The following is a 15,497-nucleotide window of genomic DNA, read 5'->3' as shown; positions in this document are numbered from 1 at the left end:
GGCAGCCTTGAGCAGTTTAACATGTTCTTTCAGCGCTTGGATTTTGGTACCAAATGGCTGTGGAACGATGGTGCAGATCAGACCCTTCTGGCACTTAAATTAGAAGATAAGACAATAAAGCTTCAGTATTTCTGAATTCAGTATTTCAGTATTTCTGCTTTTTTTAATCTATCGTATCTTACCCTAGAAATAAAAGAGGGAAAGCAGAAGGATCAGCAATGCATTCTTGATTTTTTAAAAATATATTAGTCTTTGGGTCATTTTGTTTGTGTTGGTTTTTTAATACTTACACTAAAATCTTCCCATCTGCTATTTTATTGCACCAGACCACGATTCTGATTTCATCAAACTCAGCACTTTGCTCTTGCTGAACACACATTCTTCTGTGTCAGGAACAAAGACATCCATTACTTGTTTGTTGTTATAGATCTTGCAGTGGCCACAAACACCGTACAACAGTTTTGAACAAATAATATTTCTCACATGTAAAGTTTAATGAAATTCAAAATCCAGTTCTTGTTTTACATAATAAATACTGTAATAAGGATATTTTCTTAAATCAGACTCGCATTTCAAATTAAATCTCAGCTTCAAAGACCAATAAATATCAAACTTCAAAGCAGCAAATCAAGTCAGTTTCAAAAAGGTGCCATTTGGTAATAGCTGTAAAAACAGTCTTGTCTCAACATGAAGGTTCCCAACTTTTTTGAAACATTTCAACACTTTAAATTCCCCTAATGAACTACAGTGCTGAAAATACAGCTCACACCATCTTCTCATGAAAGATTTCTGGGTTTAGAAGTAAAATCTGTCCTGGCACTGTAATAATGTCAGTGTAAACCCACACTTCCCACTCCTCAAGGATGATGAGGTGCATTCTAGTCCTACACAGTCCCTTTTGGGTAAGCAGACCCTGCAGGATGAGTCAGGCAGCAATACCATGTGTCAGTTTGTCCTGAGCAGCTTTAAAACAAGCCTGGGGGCACTTCAGTTTCTGAAGGGAAATCTCAGCCTCAGTCAGCCCCAGTGCCAGCAGTGCCAGGCTGCAGCTCAGTGTCTCACTGCTGCAGGTCCATCAGTGTATCCATCATGTCCCAGGGAAGTTTATCACAGTGACTCTTTTCACATTGTCTGAAGCTGATAAACCCTTGAACCTTTTTTCAAAAGATAACCCTGGTCATTCAGGGATCCAATAAAGCTTTCAAAATCAGATACCTGGAGAAAATAAAGACAAAAATATCAAATTGGAGAATGACACCTTATCTGATGTAAAGCACCATAAACCATTTAAAAGAACTCAGTGAAATAAAGTGAGCTAAGAATAGGTTGGTTTCCTCAGCGAACTGTTGACCTACTAGGAGGTGGCACACCATCAGTCCCACCCTTCTGTGCTCTACTTACACACCGTTTTTACTGTAGTGTTACACAGAACTTGTGTTCTACTTTATGACATGCACAAAGTATGCAGTTCTGTATGTATAAATTCAAGTTCTGTAACACAAGTACCTACCAAAGAAAAGCCTGATTTCTACAACTCTCACTGATTTCCAGGTGTAGAACTCTGAATGGGCAAAAAATATTCTCTATATGAAGGGAGAATGAGAGTTAATTGAATTAACTTTAAGTAGTCACTGAATTACTGATGGTCGTGGGAGAAGAGAGCTGGATGTACCATATTCTGTCAGACAGGATTCAAAACAAATCTAGACTTGTGTACAGTCAACAGTTCAACAAATTTGGAAACTGAAGCCATCTTGCCCCAGCAGGCCCAAGTAGGGTCACCAGGTAACAGAAAGAACAGCACCACTTCCCATAATTTATCTTTATGAAACTTATTAACACTACTTTTCACTCATTACATCTGAAATCCCATTTTAAATTGGCATTTAAAACTCTTTAACATAAAGCAAAAAGTAGAATTAGCCACCAATATTTTTGTTTGGCTGAAGCCCTCCACAAATACAGAATGCAAGTCAATTACAGGGTAAAATACATTTGTGGCCATGTGTCCTACATGATGTTCCTATCAAGTTACAACATTAGGATGCTTGAAGCAGGAATGAAAACCCAAAACACAATATTTCATCCAGAGGAGGTCAAGCAGAAACACCATTGCACTGCTGAAATAGAGCAGGGACACCACAAGGATAAATTTTGGAACAAAAGTAGGTGTGCCCTCTGGGGAGCCAGAGGGACTAAACTAAACTGAAACCCATATTGCTTTTCACAGAACAAAGCAGGGTCTTGTCAAGGACCAGCTTCAGAAACAGAATCAGCCCTTACTAGTGCGAGGAGTTGCTGCTGCCAAACAGCTGGTGATGTTAGTAAAGCTTACAAAGGCACTTCAAGAAGACTGTTCAGCCTAGAAGCAGCATTAAATTGGTTATTTCTGTTCACTGCAAAGAGGCACAAGGAGGCACAACAGATGTGCCTTTTCTACTGCCCACTTTGCAATAAATAATTTTGACTGGTCTTGCAGTTTGCTGTTGAAGGAACGCCTGATTTCCAGACTCACCCGTATCTGTAGCTCCTTTGCAATCTGCCGAAGCTGCTGCAGGTCAAAGAGGTTGTTGTAGGTTCTTTCTGCGATGCTGTTCAGGGCAGAAATAAATCTTTTTGCTTGAGACCGGTTGCTCATCCCAGACCCGTGCTGGGAACGCTCAAAGTCCAGCTTTCCAAACTCGTCGGAGTAGGTTCCCAGCATGCTAAAAACAGATTAAAAAAAGATCAGCAGGAGATAAAAGAAAACATATGTGGATTTTCTTCCTAAAACTGCTTGAGAAGGCTTTCAGAAGCCACATAGGAAACCATCCCCTATCAAGAAAGTCATTGTCTAAGGAACTTAGACTAAGCATTCGTCAAAATTGCTTTTAAACTTTAATTGTTCAGCTGCAACAACAAAGAGTAATCACACGAGAGAAAAAAAACCTTCAGCAGCCTCATGCCTAAGTTGCTGTGCACGGATATACACAACCACTGTGATCACATAAAGGCCTAAGCAATTGTGTTCAACTTACAGCTGCTGTCAGCTTTCAAAGATAAATCCAAATATTAGTATTATGGCCTAAATTTGATCAAGTGATTTCTTCACTGTGTTTGGATATGTTAAAAAAAAAAGTTTTGAATAAATAACACCGTGATTTATTTAATTTTTAAAGCAGTGTGTGTTACCTGTATTTCATTATTTCTATTACATCCTCAGCATCTTCCTTGGTACATTTCTCTCTTAATTCCAGCCTTGATCGTGCCTTAAAACAAAACAACAAAAAAACCACACAAAGGTTTATTAAAGATATATTATAGCTGATGTGAAAAAAAGCTACAATCACTCTACAACAAGTGCAAATTTTAGGAGCAGAGATGGAACTGAAGCCTAGAGGATTTAGAGGAATTTTTTTTTGTTAGTGTTACAATGTCACCTCTTGCATACTTGCATTATTAGGCTGTAGCTTGGAGTTTGTTTGCTTCATATTCTTGTGAAGCAGCAGATCACAAATAGTGTTATTAAGGCAGAGTGTTAGGGAAAACAGCAGCATTCTAAGTTCAAGATTGGCAGCAGGTTGTTCCTGCCTGTACCTACTTTTTCTCCTTTTAGGGAATGTGATAGATTCCCTTTCCACCCCCTCAAGAGTGTTTTACTTTATAAGAAGCTTTAAGGAACAGTAGCTCTTAAACACTTCTAGGCCTCTTCCATTCTCACTTTTTTTTTAAACAAAACAAAAAAAGCAGAGTGGTGAATAAGCTGTCAAAAATTATAGGACATCAGAAGTATCTTAGGAATAATCTCTTTGCTTTCAATCCCTGGAGTATTACAGCTTGAATTTACCTCTGTGAGTCGAATCAGCGACTCCAGCTGCCTCGTGGTGATTGGGGTACTGTCTGCTCCCTGGTTCTGCTTCCGGAGCTCAAGGTAGAATTCCTGGAGGACCTGTGCAGCCTCTGGAGATAAATTTGGATGAACGTACTGCCGGGCATATCCCACGTACTTCCTCAGCAGCTGATGTGGAATGGCATCAAAGTTTTCTCCTGCTGAGATCTAACCCAATTACAAGAAGCTTAGATTTCTGTCAGAACCCTATACAATAAAAGTTTTAATATAAAATCATCATCATCTATGCTTTATCTGGTGGAGTCATCGCTATAAGGGCTTTAGTGCTTAATATATGAACAGTGTACTTCAAGTCCATACACTGTGCTTAGACACGTAAACACACACGCTTGGCCATTTCAGAAGAAGCAGCCAAGGCTTCTCATTTGCCATGATAAGAAGTGCCAAATAGGATTTAACTATATAATGAATTCTTTCTCAAAAAGAGAAAATCCAAATTTCCAGTTGTTACAGCTCTGCAGAAGACTAAACCATCACTGCTGATATCCCATTTCCAGAAGTGCATGGGTTTAGCTCCAGCAGGAGTATTTCTCCCAAGACCTGTCATTGGACAATATCAGTTCCCAAACTGATCACTGAAGTCTAAAAAGAAATATACTTCCTCTCCTGTAATCTGTGAATCTGTCTAATTGCAGATGCCCAAGGATTTGTTTACACATGGCTTTATTTGGATTCAGTACTTCATTGCATATCACGTTATATCAAATTATTATATCCAGTCTAATTTTGTAGCTCTTTATTGAAACCTAACACAGCAAATTTGCTTTAGAGCATCTCATGCAAAGTGTCTTCTCACAACCAAAAACCCAACAGCTCAGCTAATAAATTCTCTTCCATGTGATGAAGATGTTTTGAGCCACATCTTCCAGCAGGACAGGTCATGTTAGCTACAAGGGGCAATTGGTAGAAACAGGTAAGTGCTTCCTCTAATTCAGAAGCGATTATGAGAAGAATGGGAGTGGCAGACTGAGGACATCCAGGAGGTCAGCGTCACCAGGTCCCAGTGCAGGGGCAGAGCAACAATCACAGGACAAGTCCTACCTTTAGCCTTTCAAGCAGTGGTCTATCAGACACAGCCTGAAGGACAGAGCGGTCCTGGGAGCTGGTCCGGGTCACAGCGGCGCTGCTGCTCCCTGCCTGCTTCCCTGCCCGGATCGCCATCACGTGCTCGGACAGCAGGTGGTCGTGGTCTTCATTGGGGGTGTCCAGCAGAATGAAAACCAGATCGAATCTTGACAGTAAAGCACTCCCCATTCTAGAGTAAAGGCAAGGAACCACACAGTGCTCAGAGAAGAGGAAAAATTATAGCAACCCCGTTCCACTTCAAGTACATATAAAAAAGTCCTGTCCTGTTCATTCAGAATAAAGTAGAAAAGCAATTTCTCTCTCAAGAGCCACCAAAAATTATTAAAGTTTGTGTTCAAGCTCCAGAAAACTAGAAAGCAATTATACACAAGATACAAGACTACCAGAAACATCTACTCCTGAATGTGAACTATAAAAGCAGCATTTCAGAAAGTGCTCACTTTAAGTTCTCAGACACTGTTTTGGCTTTGTTATAATGTCCTCCAACTGGGTTTGCTGCAGCAACAATGGATGTCCGAGCTGGCAAACTGCAAACAATGCCAGCCTTGGCAAGGCTGATGCTTTGCTGTTCCATGGCTTCCAACAAAGCTTGATGCTGGTTTCCCATCTTATCAAATTCATCTATTCCACAAATTCCTGGAAGCAATTAAAACAAGACAAAGACTTACTAGAAAACACATTAACTGATGGGCAAGTGTGTGCTACAATCCAGTAGTCACTACATCAGAAGTCCAACCTAGAATCCCATGGACTGCAGGAGACATTGGACAAAGTCTCCATTTCAGCAAGGTTTGTTTTCACTTCATGGTAATGCAGCCAAACCATTATGAAGTCAGCCTGACTTGTAGATCTTGATTACACATTAAAATGACCAAACAAGCTTTTTATAAATAGACAACAAATCTCATAAGCTATCTCTTTTTCAAAAATTTTAAGAGTCCAGCAGATGCCATTGAGTCACATTTCTGAACAAAAAAAACAAAAAAAACCCTAGTTCTTTGACAGTAAGTCTAGTATGTGAATTGCAGAACTCAAGTTTTCCTACACCCAAGGAAAGCAGGGGTCCCCTCAAGAGAAGTCACTGGTGAAACTCAGAATTTCCCACGGTGTGGAAAGCCAATATCATACTTTAAATATACATTTTTAATCCACCATTAAACGAGCACTGTGGTTAATCTTAGACTCAGCAGCGCACACACTCCTGCCCCTCACATATCATCATACAAAACCTGTGGCATTACATGTATTACCTTGATCTCCAAGCACTAAAGCACCAGCTTCCAAGGCAAAATCTCCAGAAGTGCCATCTCTAGACAGTGTAACAGTCAGGCCAGAGCTGGTGGAAGTATTACCACAAACATACACACCTCGAGGAGCAACGTTACATACTGCCTAGAAGAGAAAGAAATACTTTTTCCCTCCCCAAAGTGAAGAATTTCATAAAGCTTATTCTAGAGAAACAATTCAAAGTAAACCCAAACTTATTTCTATTTTACATGGCCCAACTGTAAAGCTATAACTCCTTGCAACCCCAAGAGACATACTTGTGCAATGCAGTAGGAGAAACTTTGGTCACTTGCAGTACAGACATACCCTACTGTGTTATCAAAATTACTGGGACCTTGGGCACAGCACTTAAAGCACATTTTAAAAGTATGTTGAAATGCTCAGGGACGTACTGTCTGTCATGGAATTGCAGATAAATAGTTTCTGTGTCTTCAGACCCCAAGGTCTGTTTAGACTAGAGTCTTGCCCTAGTGCCCAACACATGCTGCTTCACAGAAAGCACACGTAGTTCTCCCCACAGCTAAGGGATAAAGGACAGTCCTAGTTTTCTCCACGCCTCTAGTATCCAGAAAGCAGCCTGCAATTTGAAATATGGACTAGAAAAGCAAAGCATGGTAAACTTGAACACAGACACGTTGCAGTTAAATTTGCCTAGAACACAGTTATAACTGGATTTTCTCAGATAATACCTATAATTACTCTGCAACTGGCACCTCTGTTTTATTTAAAAGATAACACTCAAATACTTGTTTAGTATCAAATATGTGACAGGCACCAAGTAAGGAAAAAACCCCCCAACCAACCAAAAAAAAAAACCCCAAACCAAAAACCCTGGCTCCTACACAGGCTCCTTGGCTTTTCTCCTTAGGATTCCTTTCTCTGACAGTGATGACTGAGAGGAATCTTGTCTCAGGGTTGTATCTGAGGAACAGAGTACTAGCTTTTCTTAAATGTTACTAAAAAACAGAATGCCAATGTGAAGAAAACAAATCAGCTACTCTGTGCCAGAGAGTCCCCATTCAACAAAAAAATAATTTAAAAATGTGTTTGTTAAGATGCTTGCAAACAAATCCATCACTGTGGTTAAATTATTGCAAATCACATCCTAACATAACAGGTGCACATTAGAAAGACTCAGACTTTTTAAACAAGGTATGCAATGCTGCAGGTCTAAGTGAACTCTGTCCCTCTTTCACTTCACAGTAACTATGGGAAAAGAAATGAAATTTTAAAACCATTCCTTTTAAGACAAAAAAACCCCAACCCTATTACTAACTGATTTTGTCACAGTCATGCAGAAATGCCCACCAAGATTAAACCCAAATGCAGCAGCAGGTCCCTCTCCCAGAAAGCCAAGATCTGTTCTAGCAACATAAAAACAGGGCAAAAGAATGGAATTAAACCTCACTGGAGGTGAGTTACATGGAAAAAAGTTGCATTTGTTCCAAGAGTGTACTTACTCTGACAGTGGACCAGCTAAGTGAAGATAGGCAGGAGTGAACCTCCTCGCTGGGGAAAAGGGTGTATATGGAAGGGCAAGACAACAAGCCTATAAACCTATACCTGAAAGTCCACAGGTAGATATATACTGACCAAGTACACCTGCTTTGGACAGTGTTTTAACAGGCCCTTCTCCAAGGCTCCTTGCAAGTACCCCTTTGGGTACTATCCTATATTTGAGGCATCCTACATGAAAAAATAACTCCAGCCAGGCTCAAGCAACCCCTTGGTCTTAGCACACCTATCCTACCATGATTACAAGAAGTCAAGATAACAAGGAATTAGAGAAAGACAGAGGACAGTGCTACATCAATCCATACTTGCAACATTTGACTTTTTCCTAATCCTGGATCTCCAACAACCAGAACATGTGGATCTCCTCGCACTGGGATTCTGTTCTTGTCATCCACAAACTTCTGACATCCTCCAAATAACGCCAGGGCCAAACCTGCCTTTACAATCTGTTGTGGAACATACCAACACTGATAAGTATTTGATCATGGTGACCAATACTGACAAGCTCCCTAGCATTGGCTGTAATAACTCTTTTCATTTTGGATGACTGAACTTAAAGGTATAAGGCTGCCACTTCCTTGATACCAAAAGTGACTGGGAGTCACAGTCACCAGTAACAGTCCCTTACCCACACCCCAGAAAAGTTTTATAAATCCTTTAGGAGTTTACTGTGGCATAAACATTTCAATCAGAAATTGCAAGCAGAGTTGTTAAATTACTTACCTCGTGGCCATAGATTGCAGGACAAAGAGAGCTGAAAAACAAAGAACAATTCAACATGAGGGGAGTATAAATCAACGCATCAGTATTAAATAATCCCTTATTCTGTCTCTTGTCACAGAACACCTTTATAAACATATAAAACTTTTAGTTGGCTGCTGCTGAATTTCCAGCAGAATCAGTTTAGACCAGCAGCATCAAATTTCTTGAAATATTTGTACAACGAGAAATGCTTAATAAGAAAAGATTTTCACTCGAATTCCCACCAAGACAGAGGAGAACCAGCTTCCCAGTGGTTTCTGCACCTCTTCTTATCTTAATAAAGTAACTAACTGTAACCCTCCTTTTAAAGTGCTAGTTTTGCATTCTTTGACTCCACTGGGAGGGCCTGAGGGACACCTAGGAGAGTATTTCTCAGTCTGAAATGAGGTTTTTTCACACCCTAGGCTCAGTTCTTGCAGCTCTTTCCTCCACTGTAAAGCAGAGAACAAAATGGTACTTGTAACTTGAATTTGCTCACTGAGGAGCAAAATCAATTAATTGTTTTTTTATTCATAGCTTTCTGTCTCAGGGTTGAAATAAAACACAGCTAACTCATTGTATCCTTAAACCCCTCCCAAAGTCCTAACATCCCCACTGCAATAGTTTCACTTCCTCCCAAGTTCCTTACCCACTAAAGTTTGTTATATCTCTGTGGTTTCTGTTGCACAAGCCTTGGACATTTCATAACTTTAAGATGAGCTGTCACATTTGTCTGAGGGTGGTCATACTGATTCACAAGTCCAATCCTAGACCTAGTCTAGGTCTAACACAACTTACTTTACGATGAGCCTGAAGAGATTTTCCTCAGCTTGAATTTCTTGGACAGCATAGAGGTCTTTAAGTGAAAACTCCATGAACGATCTTTGAAAAGTCTCATCATCAAAATTCTTTAGTTTTTGTCCTTTACTGTTGCTGACAGAATTTGCCTCAATGTACAACAAGAACATACACTTGTCATTCTTATTTTTAGAAGCTCCTGTTAGAAAAATTGAGAAAGGATGATGGAGCATTTTTCTTCTATCATTAAGTATTCATATTATCTACGAATGGCATAGAATAATTCAGAAATATCATACGTATGTGCAAAATGTTCATATTTAAGTACTGAACATCTGCATTTTCTAAAATTGATGCAAAATAAGTTTCTAATTACATTTGTTCTTTTAAGGTTTCTCCATTCACGTACACAAGAAAATATGTTGCTGAAATGGAGGGTCTATGTTGAGACAGAGAATTTTCTCCCAGAATAAAATAAGTTTTCCAGGAATTTTAAATTATTACATTATCGCAGTCAAGTAAAAGTTGAATATAAAATGTTTCCACTCAATATTTAGAGGAAATAAAGATGCACAGTGCAGAAGCATTAAACATATAGCTTAATAATTAATCATTTTCTATACACTCCAATGATCACTGAGCAGAAAATGAAGTCTCAGGGTAAAACACTGCTGCAGTTATCTGCAATGTATTCTGTTACAGCTTTGCACAATATATTTTAAAAAAAAAGTTGTAAAATTTGACTAGGGAGGACTAAACTAAGAAAGATAACAGTCCTTCACAACAATGTGAAAGTTCTCCTAATGTTTGAAGGAGATATTAAAGGAAATGATGAGTCATAGTGAGACTTCAGGAAATAGGGATGTCCCCCCTACATTAGTGGTCCCAAGATGGCTTTTCTGTCAGCTGACATCAGATGTCAGACTGGCACTTCAATGCAGGCCCGCAGTTGTGCTGCAAACCCCACCCTCTATCAGTGATTAGAGGCAGTGCACCTGTTGGGCAGCCCTCCTGTCAAAAGAACTCTTCACTGTAAAACTCTGGTAACTTCTGAAGAAATGTACCCTTAATGCACTTACGACTCCGAGAGCTCAGATTAGGGGGGGTGGCTGTTCTTGCGTAATCCCTAAAAAAACCCCACCCTCAGAAGAAAGTGTTCTCAGATGATGTATTTCACCTTCCTCAGTGCTTGACACCTTTACTATCCCTGTGATCGTGACCATATCTCCCGGGACACAGCTGTCCACAAGATCTTGAACCAGTTCACACTCGATTGTGCGAGGGATCCGTCCTGCTTCCCGCTGATCATCTGCCATGAGCTCCTGCACCCTGCGAAACACGAGGTGAGTTACACACCAGTTCAGCTGCAGCATCCAAGATCTGCAGCCGTTAAGCATCCAGCCAATCCTTTCCAAATTGAAAAGAGATACAGCAGAAATGCCCTGGTAAATTCTAGAAACAACAGTGCTGGAGAAACAGGCTTTTTCAATTCAGATTTCAATAAATTTATGCATAAAACTTAGAAAGACTCCTATGAACTCCAAGTTGAAACTCAGATTTTCTAGCACTGCTGAGCATGTTAATGTAGAAATAAGCACAGTACATGAAATAAGATGGACCCTATATACAAAAAATATGAGGCCAGACATTATAAACCCTCATAAATGCTTAATTGGTATTTTAACCCTAGAAAAGCCCAAGAAATTTCTCAGACCATAACAAGAACAGTAGTTCACTCTAGAGTTGTGAAAGGCTAGCAAAGTTTCAGTTCTGGCTCTGCACTTGGAGCTCTGATAGTTTTTCTTGAAGCCGAGTCAAGCTTTACTGAAGAAGCTGTGATAAACATCGCCCTCTAGAGCTGCTACATCAGCACGACTTTTTAAATGAATTTTTAAATTGCTTACATTACAGGACGTTACTAAAGAAAAACTTACTTAGATGTCACTTGTCACACCAAGACTTTTGATACAGAGCATGTCAACTTACAGAATCTGAATGTTAGAAATGGGAAAAAGTAAGCAGAGTCCCCTTTTTTTCCAAGCTGACACCCTTCCTGCTGTGAGCCAGCAGGATGAAACACATCACAGTCTTCTGAACAGGTATTATGGGGCAACAGTATTCTACCTTCCTACTGTTAATTTAACACTGTTAATTTCTGTAAATATTGCTATGCTCCCCCATAGCAAAGGTCTCGCAAATTTTACTTGCTGATTAGACAAAGAAAGTAGATGAACAGGCAGGTGTAGCACTATTTCCTTCTACTGACTGTACCTTAAGGACTGGGGGGCACAAGATCACTTCAAGATTTTTAACCTTCCAGTTTACTTTCAGTTCATTCATGTCAACTGACACAGCTGACTGATATAACTTAATAAGTCTTTTCTAGCTGACTTATATCTCATTAAAGGGAATCATTAAGTCATAGATGCAATAAGAAGTGATCAAGACAAGCTGCAAAGAGCACAAACTGAACATTTCTCAAAGAACTCTGTAATGGTAGGACAAATTTCCAGGAAGCTATTCCATAGGGCAGGTTACAAAGTATACCAAAGGATAAAGCAACTGCTTTGTGATACAAATGTTGAAGAGTGCTTTCTGCAAAAGAATAAGATTATTAAAATTACACAGTGTAACAGGGGTTGAGCCACCCTGTCACTTTTTGAGTATCCCGTGGCATTACATTTTTGTGCAGAAGGGAGGACGTGCTTACTTAACAGACTGCCAGTCCACTGTAGTGGTTAAAGGAGAGCTCCTGTCAGCTGTGAAGGATCGGCCACGGCACTCGGGAACAAGGCACTGTAACAACAGGAATTCTAATTCATTCTCAGCCTTTTTTAAAATCATAAGTTGAAACTGCCTTATTTGATTCGGAAACAAAAAAAAGCAAAGCAATTGGATTCATTATTGTTCCAGGAAAAAAGCTAGTTAAGTTAGGGCTATAAATTAGCATGTACATAATTAATGAAGAGTTATCAAGCACAGACACCTGAACTCTGATTCACAGTTGCTGGAGCAAACATAGAAACAGAGCTGAATTGTATGATCCCCTTCCTGAACTGGTTTGAGTTGGGGAAGGGCAGTGGGGGGAAAGAGGAGGTGGTGGGTGGATTTTCCTGGGGTTTTTTTGTTTAGTGCAGTGTTTTGGTTGGCTGCTTTGTTTTGGTGGGTTTGTTTTAATACCCACAGATGCTCTAGATAATTTTTTTCACTTGAGGACATCAGGTGACATAAAATAACCAGGCACTGTCCTATTTCTAATAACTTTTTAAGTCCAGATAACAAACAGCGAAATGAAAATAGAAAGTTCTAAACAAAACCCACAAAACCCTCCAGTGCAGGCACAGAAAACCACTGCAGCCAGGTGGAAGAATCTTTTTAAACATAAGCAGTGAAATGGAGATTAGGGGTTAATATTTTTTCTAGATTTCAGGGAGTTTCTATGTATTGCTTGTCACGTACGCTGTTTCAGCAGGATATGTTTTTTTCAAGTAAAAAGGGCCTGAAGTAACAAGAGTTGCATGGTATGATTAATTTTTTCCAATGTCTCAGTTGTCTAACCCAGCTTTATAGACTAAATTTTTAATTTTTTTTTCTCTTTTTTACTACCAGTGGTGTCTTTTTTGCGCAAATCACAACCGATAAGGGAAAAAGTACGAAGTAAAACAGTTTTAACTTACCTTAGTTGGAAGGGTGTACTTTCCATCAGGGAGAGGAACACTCTGAACGTCTCCACACGTGGCACACACAAAAGCCAGCTTGGTGCACAGGGGCTTTATGTTGCTGACACGCACAACGGTGCCACGCAGGGCGATGTATTTGCCGTAGCAGTTGGCCCGGACGTTCTTCAGCTGAGTTAGTGGGTCATAGTTGTACACCCTGCACAAAAATCAAGCATTAACATTTTGAAAGCTTAGCACACATAAATGCAGAACAAAAAGAAATCTAAAAACCACAAAACCCACCCAAACAAACAAACAAACAAACAAGTCCTCCTCCCAGTGAAAAAAACGGTAATCCAGAAAAAAAAACGGTTGGAAATATTTTGTCAGTGGACCCATGGTATAGTCTTTGATTCTTGTTCTAGAAAACATTTAATAATCTCCAAAGGTATACATCTCAACAGCTGTACAGTTTGTTTATATAGTGACACCTCCCTCCTGTAAACAACTGAGATTAGCAATACAACAGAAACTACTTTATAATCATGTCTAATTGTCTCTTTCCATTATTTCAGATAAACACTGGAGTTGTAGCGCAAAAGAGTCAAAGTTTTATCATGCCTAGGCTCCAAAACAAAGGGTGAGTTTTTGTGTTTCAAGGACATAAGGACATCAGGTACAACACATTGCCCCTTTTTAAGGGCAACAAAGTGCCTAGACAAATAAATCAGAATGAAACTCAAGACAGAGTTGTTTATGATGCAGTGGATCTCATAAGGTTGTCTAGTCCAACCCTCCCGCTCAAGCAAGGTCAGCCAGAGCAGGTTGCCCAGATACAAGTCCAGTTGAGTTTTGAATATTTTCATGGAGGGAGACTACAGAACCTCTCTCACAGTGTTCACATGGATTTTTAAGAGTTTTAATTTGTACCCTTTGTCCCTTGTCCTGTCACTGGGCCCCAATAACAGTAAGGCTCTCGAAATCCAGGTTTTTCCCTGCTCCCTCAACTTAGGACTCCGAACATCACCAACACATGGAGCTGCAAAACTGTTTTAGAATCATGATCTTTTATTGATTTATGGAATGCTTTTGTCTACAGGATAATGGTCTGTAACTGTCTCTCAGAATCTGAGAGTTTGTACATACCTTTATTTGGACACAGGTTTCTCTGTAGTTAAAAGCATGCTGTTATAATTATAAAAGTGCAGAACTTAAAAATACATCATAGGGCAACAAACCCCCAAAATAAATCCACTTGCCATCCACATGCCAAAACATGCTGCTTTCCCATACCAACTCACCACCAGCAGGGAATTAAAAACCATAATAAAAAATAAAATAATTTTTTTTTAAACAGTAATTTAAACTCAAACAGAGCTTATACTCCCAGTTCCCCTCAGACCCTTGAAGTCTGAGATGCCATTACTTAAGGAAGAAAAGAAAAAACTTCTAAGGACTCGTTTCATCAAAAACTCAAAGGAAATCACATTTTAAAAATCATAACAGCAATTCTGTTGTTGTAAGAAACATTCAGAATTAATGTAACCTCAGTTTATTCCAAATTATTGTAACATCAGCCTTCTTAATTTCAAATTGAAGTTTAGTTAGAATTAATATTCTTGACTGTCTACCAGTAATCATTTAATAGATTTAAGCTAATAAGAAATAACACATCCTCATATGCCACTGCCAAAACATCCATATAAGGAATAATAAATATTACCAGCTTCAGCTTATTTCCACACCCTCCAAATCAACCTCCTTATTATAAAGATGTGCCTTTTGCTAACAAAAAGCTTGATCATAATTACATCCTAACTTCTCCAGTAAACAAAAATTTAAGTAGTTCTACTTTTAATCAACACATGCTTTATAGAATAGTTGTACTACTTATAAGTCACTTTTCTACTTACTAGTTTTTCCAGTCACAAGCTGTTTGCTCATCTGACAAGCAGGTTTCATTTCACTTTTTTCTTCACAAGGACAGTTTAGCTTTTGTCATGGTGAAGAAAAAAGCAAAATGTAAACTGTTCTTCTGGAAATAGCTTCACAGAACCAAGTCCTTCAATAAATATGTAAGCCTTCAGCAACATGAATGGACACTGACAACCGTTAGACAAGAAGCAAAGAGGTCCTACTTGGAAAAACTCAAACACTCAACACCCATTACCTGGCATGAATGAGAGGCACATTTATTATAGGTTCTCCCTCAAGTGGTAATCCTTCCTGCACCTGCAGCTCTGCAGCATGCCTTTCCAGGTCCTTGGTCAGCACCTACATGGAACAGAAAGGAGGACACAGCTGCAGTGTGCCATGCTCAACACGGATTCATGGATTCGCTGGTAAGTTCAATTAGCATCCCTTACAATCAGATCCTCCTACGGAAGTCTAATGACTGTCCAGTGACACCCCACTAAATAATGTTTTTCTGCTTCTGAGCAGTTTTAAGCTTTATTTTAAATGGAATTTAAAAATCAACCTATTTGTTGTGTTTGGGTTTTTTAATTAAAAAAAAAAAAAAA

The 15,497-nt window shown here is 39.3% G+C and overlaps 1 protein-coding gene across 1 annotated transcript in view; it reads right to left on the bottom strand.

Annotated features, from left to right (window-relative positions):
* Positions 1–225: 225 nt before the first annotated feature.
* MCM8 (minichromosome maintenance 8 homologous recombination repair factor) overlaps positions 226–15,497 on the bottom strand; it is a 17,482-nt gene continuing 2,210 nt past the window's right edge. The window contains exons 6-19 of the mRNA XM_017818828.1: positions 15,146–15,249; positions 12,994–13,192; positions 12,027–12,112; positions 10,494–10,645; positions 9,317–9,515; positions 8,501–8,531; positions 8,083–8,223; positions 6,226–6,367; positions 5,416–5,611; positions 4,931–5,144; positions 3,827–4,036; positions 3,172–3,248; positions 2,516–2,705; positions 226–1,215 (exon numbers count right to left, since the gene is read on the bottom strand). Coding sequence (XP_017674317.1) covers positions 1,123–1,215; positions 2,516–2,705; positions 3,172–3,248; positions 3,827–4,036; positions 4,931–5,144; positions 5,416–5,611; positions 6,226–6,367; positions 8,083–8,223; positions 8,501–8,531; positions 9,317–9,515; positions 10,494–10,645; positions 12,027–12,112; positions 12,994–13,192; positions 15,146–15,249 — 2,034 coding nt within the window. The 3' untranslated portion in view covers positions 226–1,122. The remainder of the gene's footprint in view (positions 1,216–2,515; positions 2,706–3,171; positions 3,249–3,826; positions 4,037–4,930; positions 5,145–5,415; positions 5,612–6,225; positions 6,368–8,082; positions 8,224–8,500; positions 8,532–9,316; positions 9,516–10,493; positions 10,646–12,026; positions 12,113–12,993; positions 13,193–15,145; positions 15,250–15,497) is intronic.

Source organism: Lepidothrix coronata, unplaced genomic scaffold (genome assembly GCF_001604755.1).
Source record: "Lepidothrix coronata isolate B3197 unplaced genomic scaffold, Lepidothrix_coronata-1.0 Scaffold71, whole genome shotgun sequence".
NCBI classification, from domain to species: Eukaryota; Metazoa; Chordata; class Aves; order Passeriformes; family Pipridae; genus Lepidothrix; species Lepidothrix coronata.
Note: the sequence above shows the minus strand (reverse complement) of the source record. Positions and strands in the feature narration are given on the sequence as shown.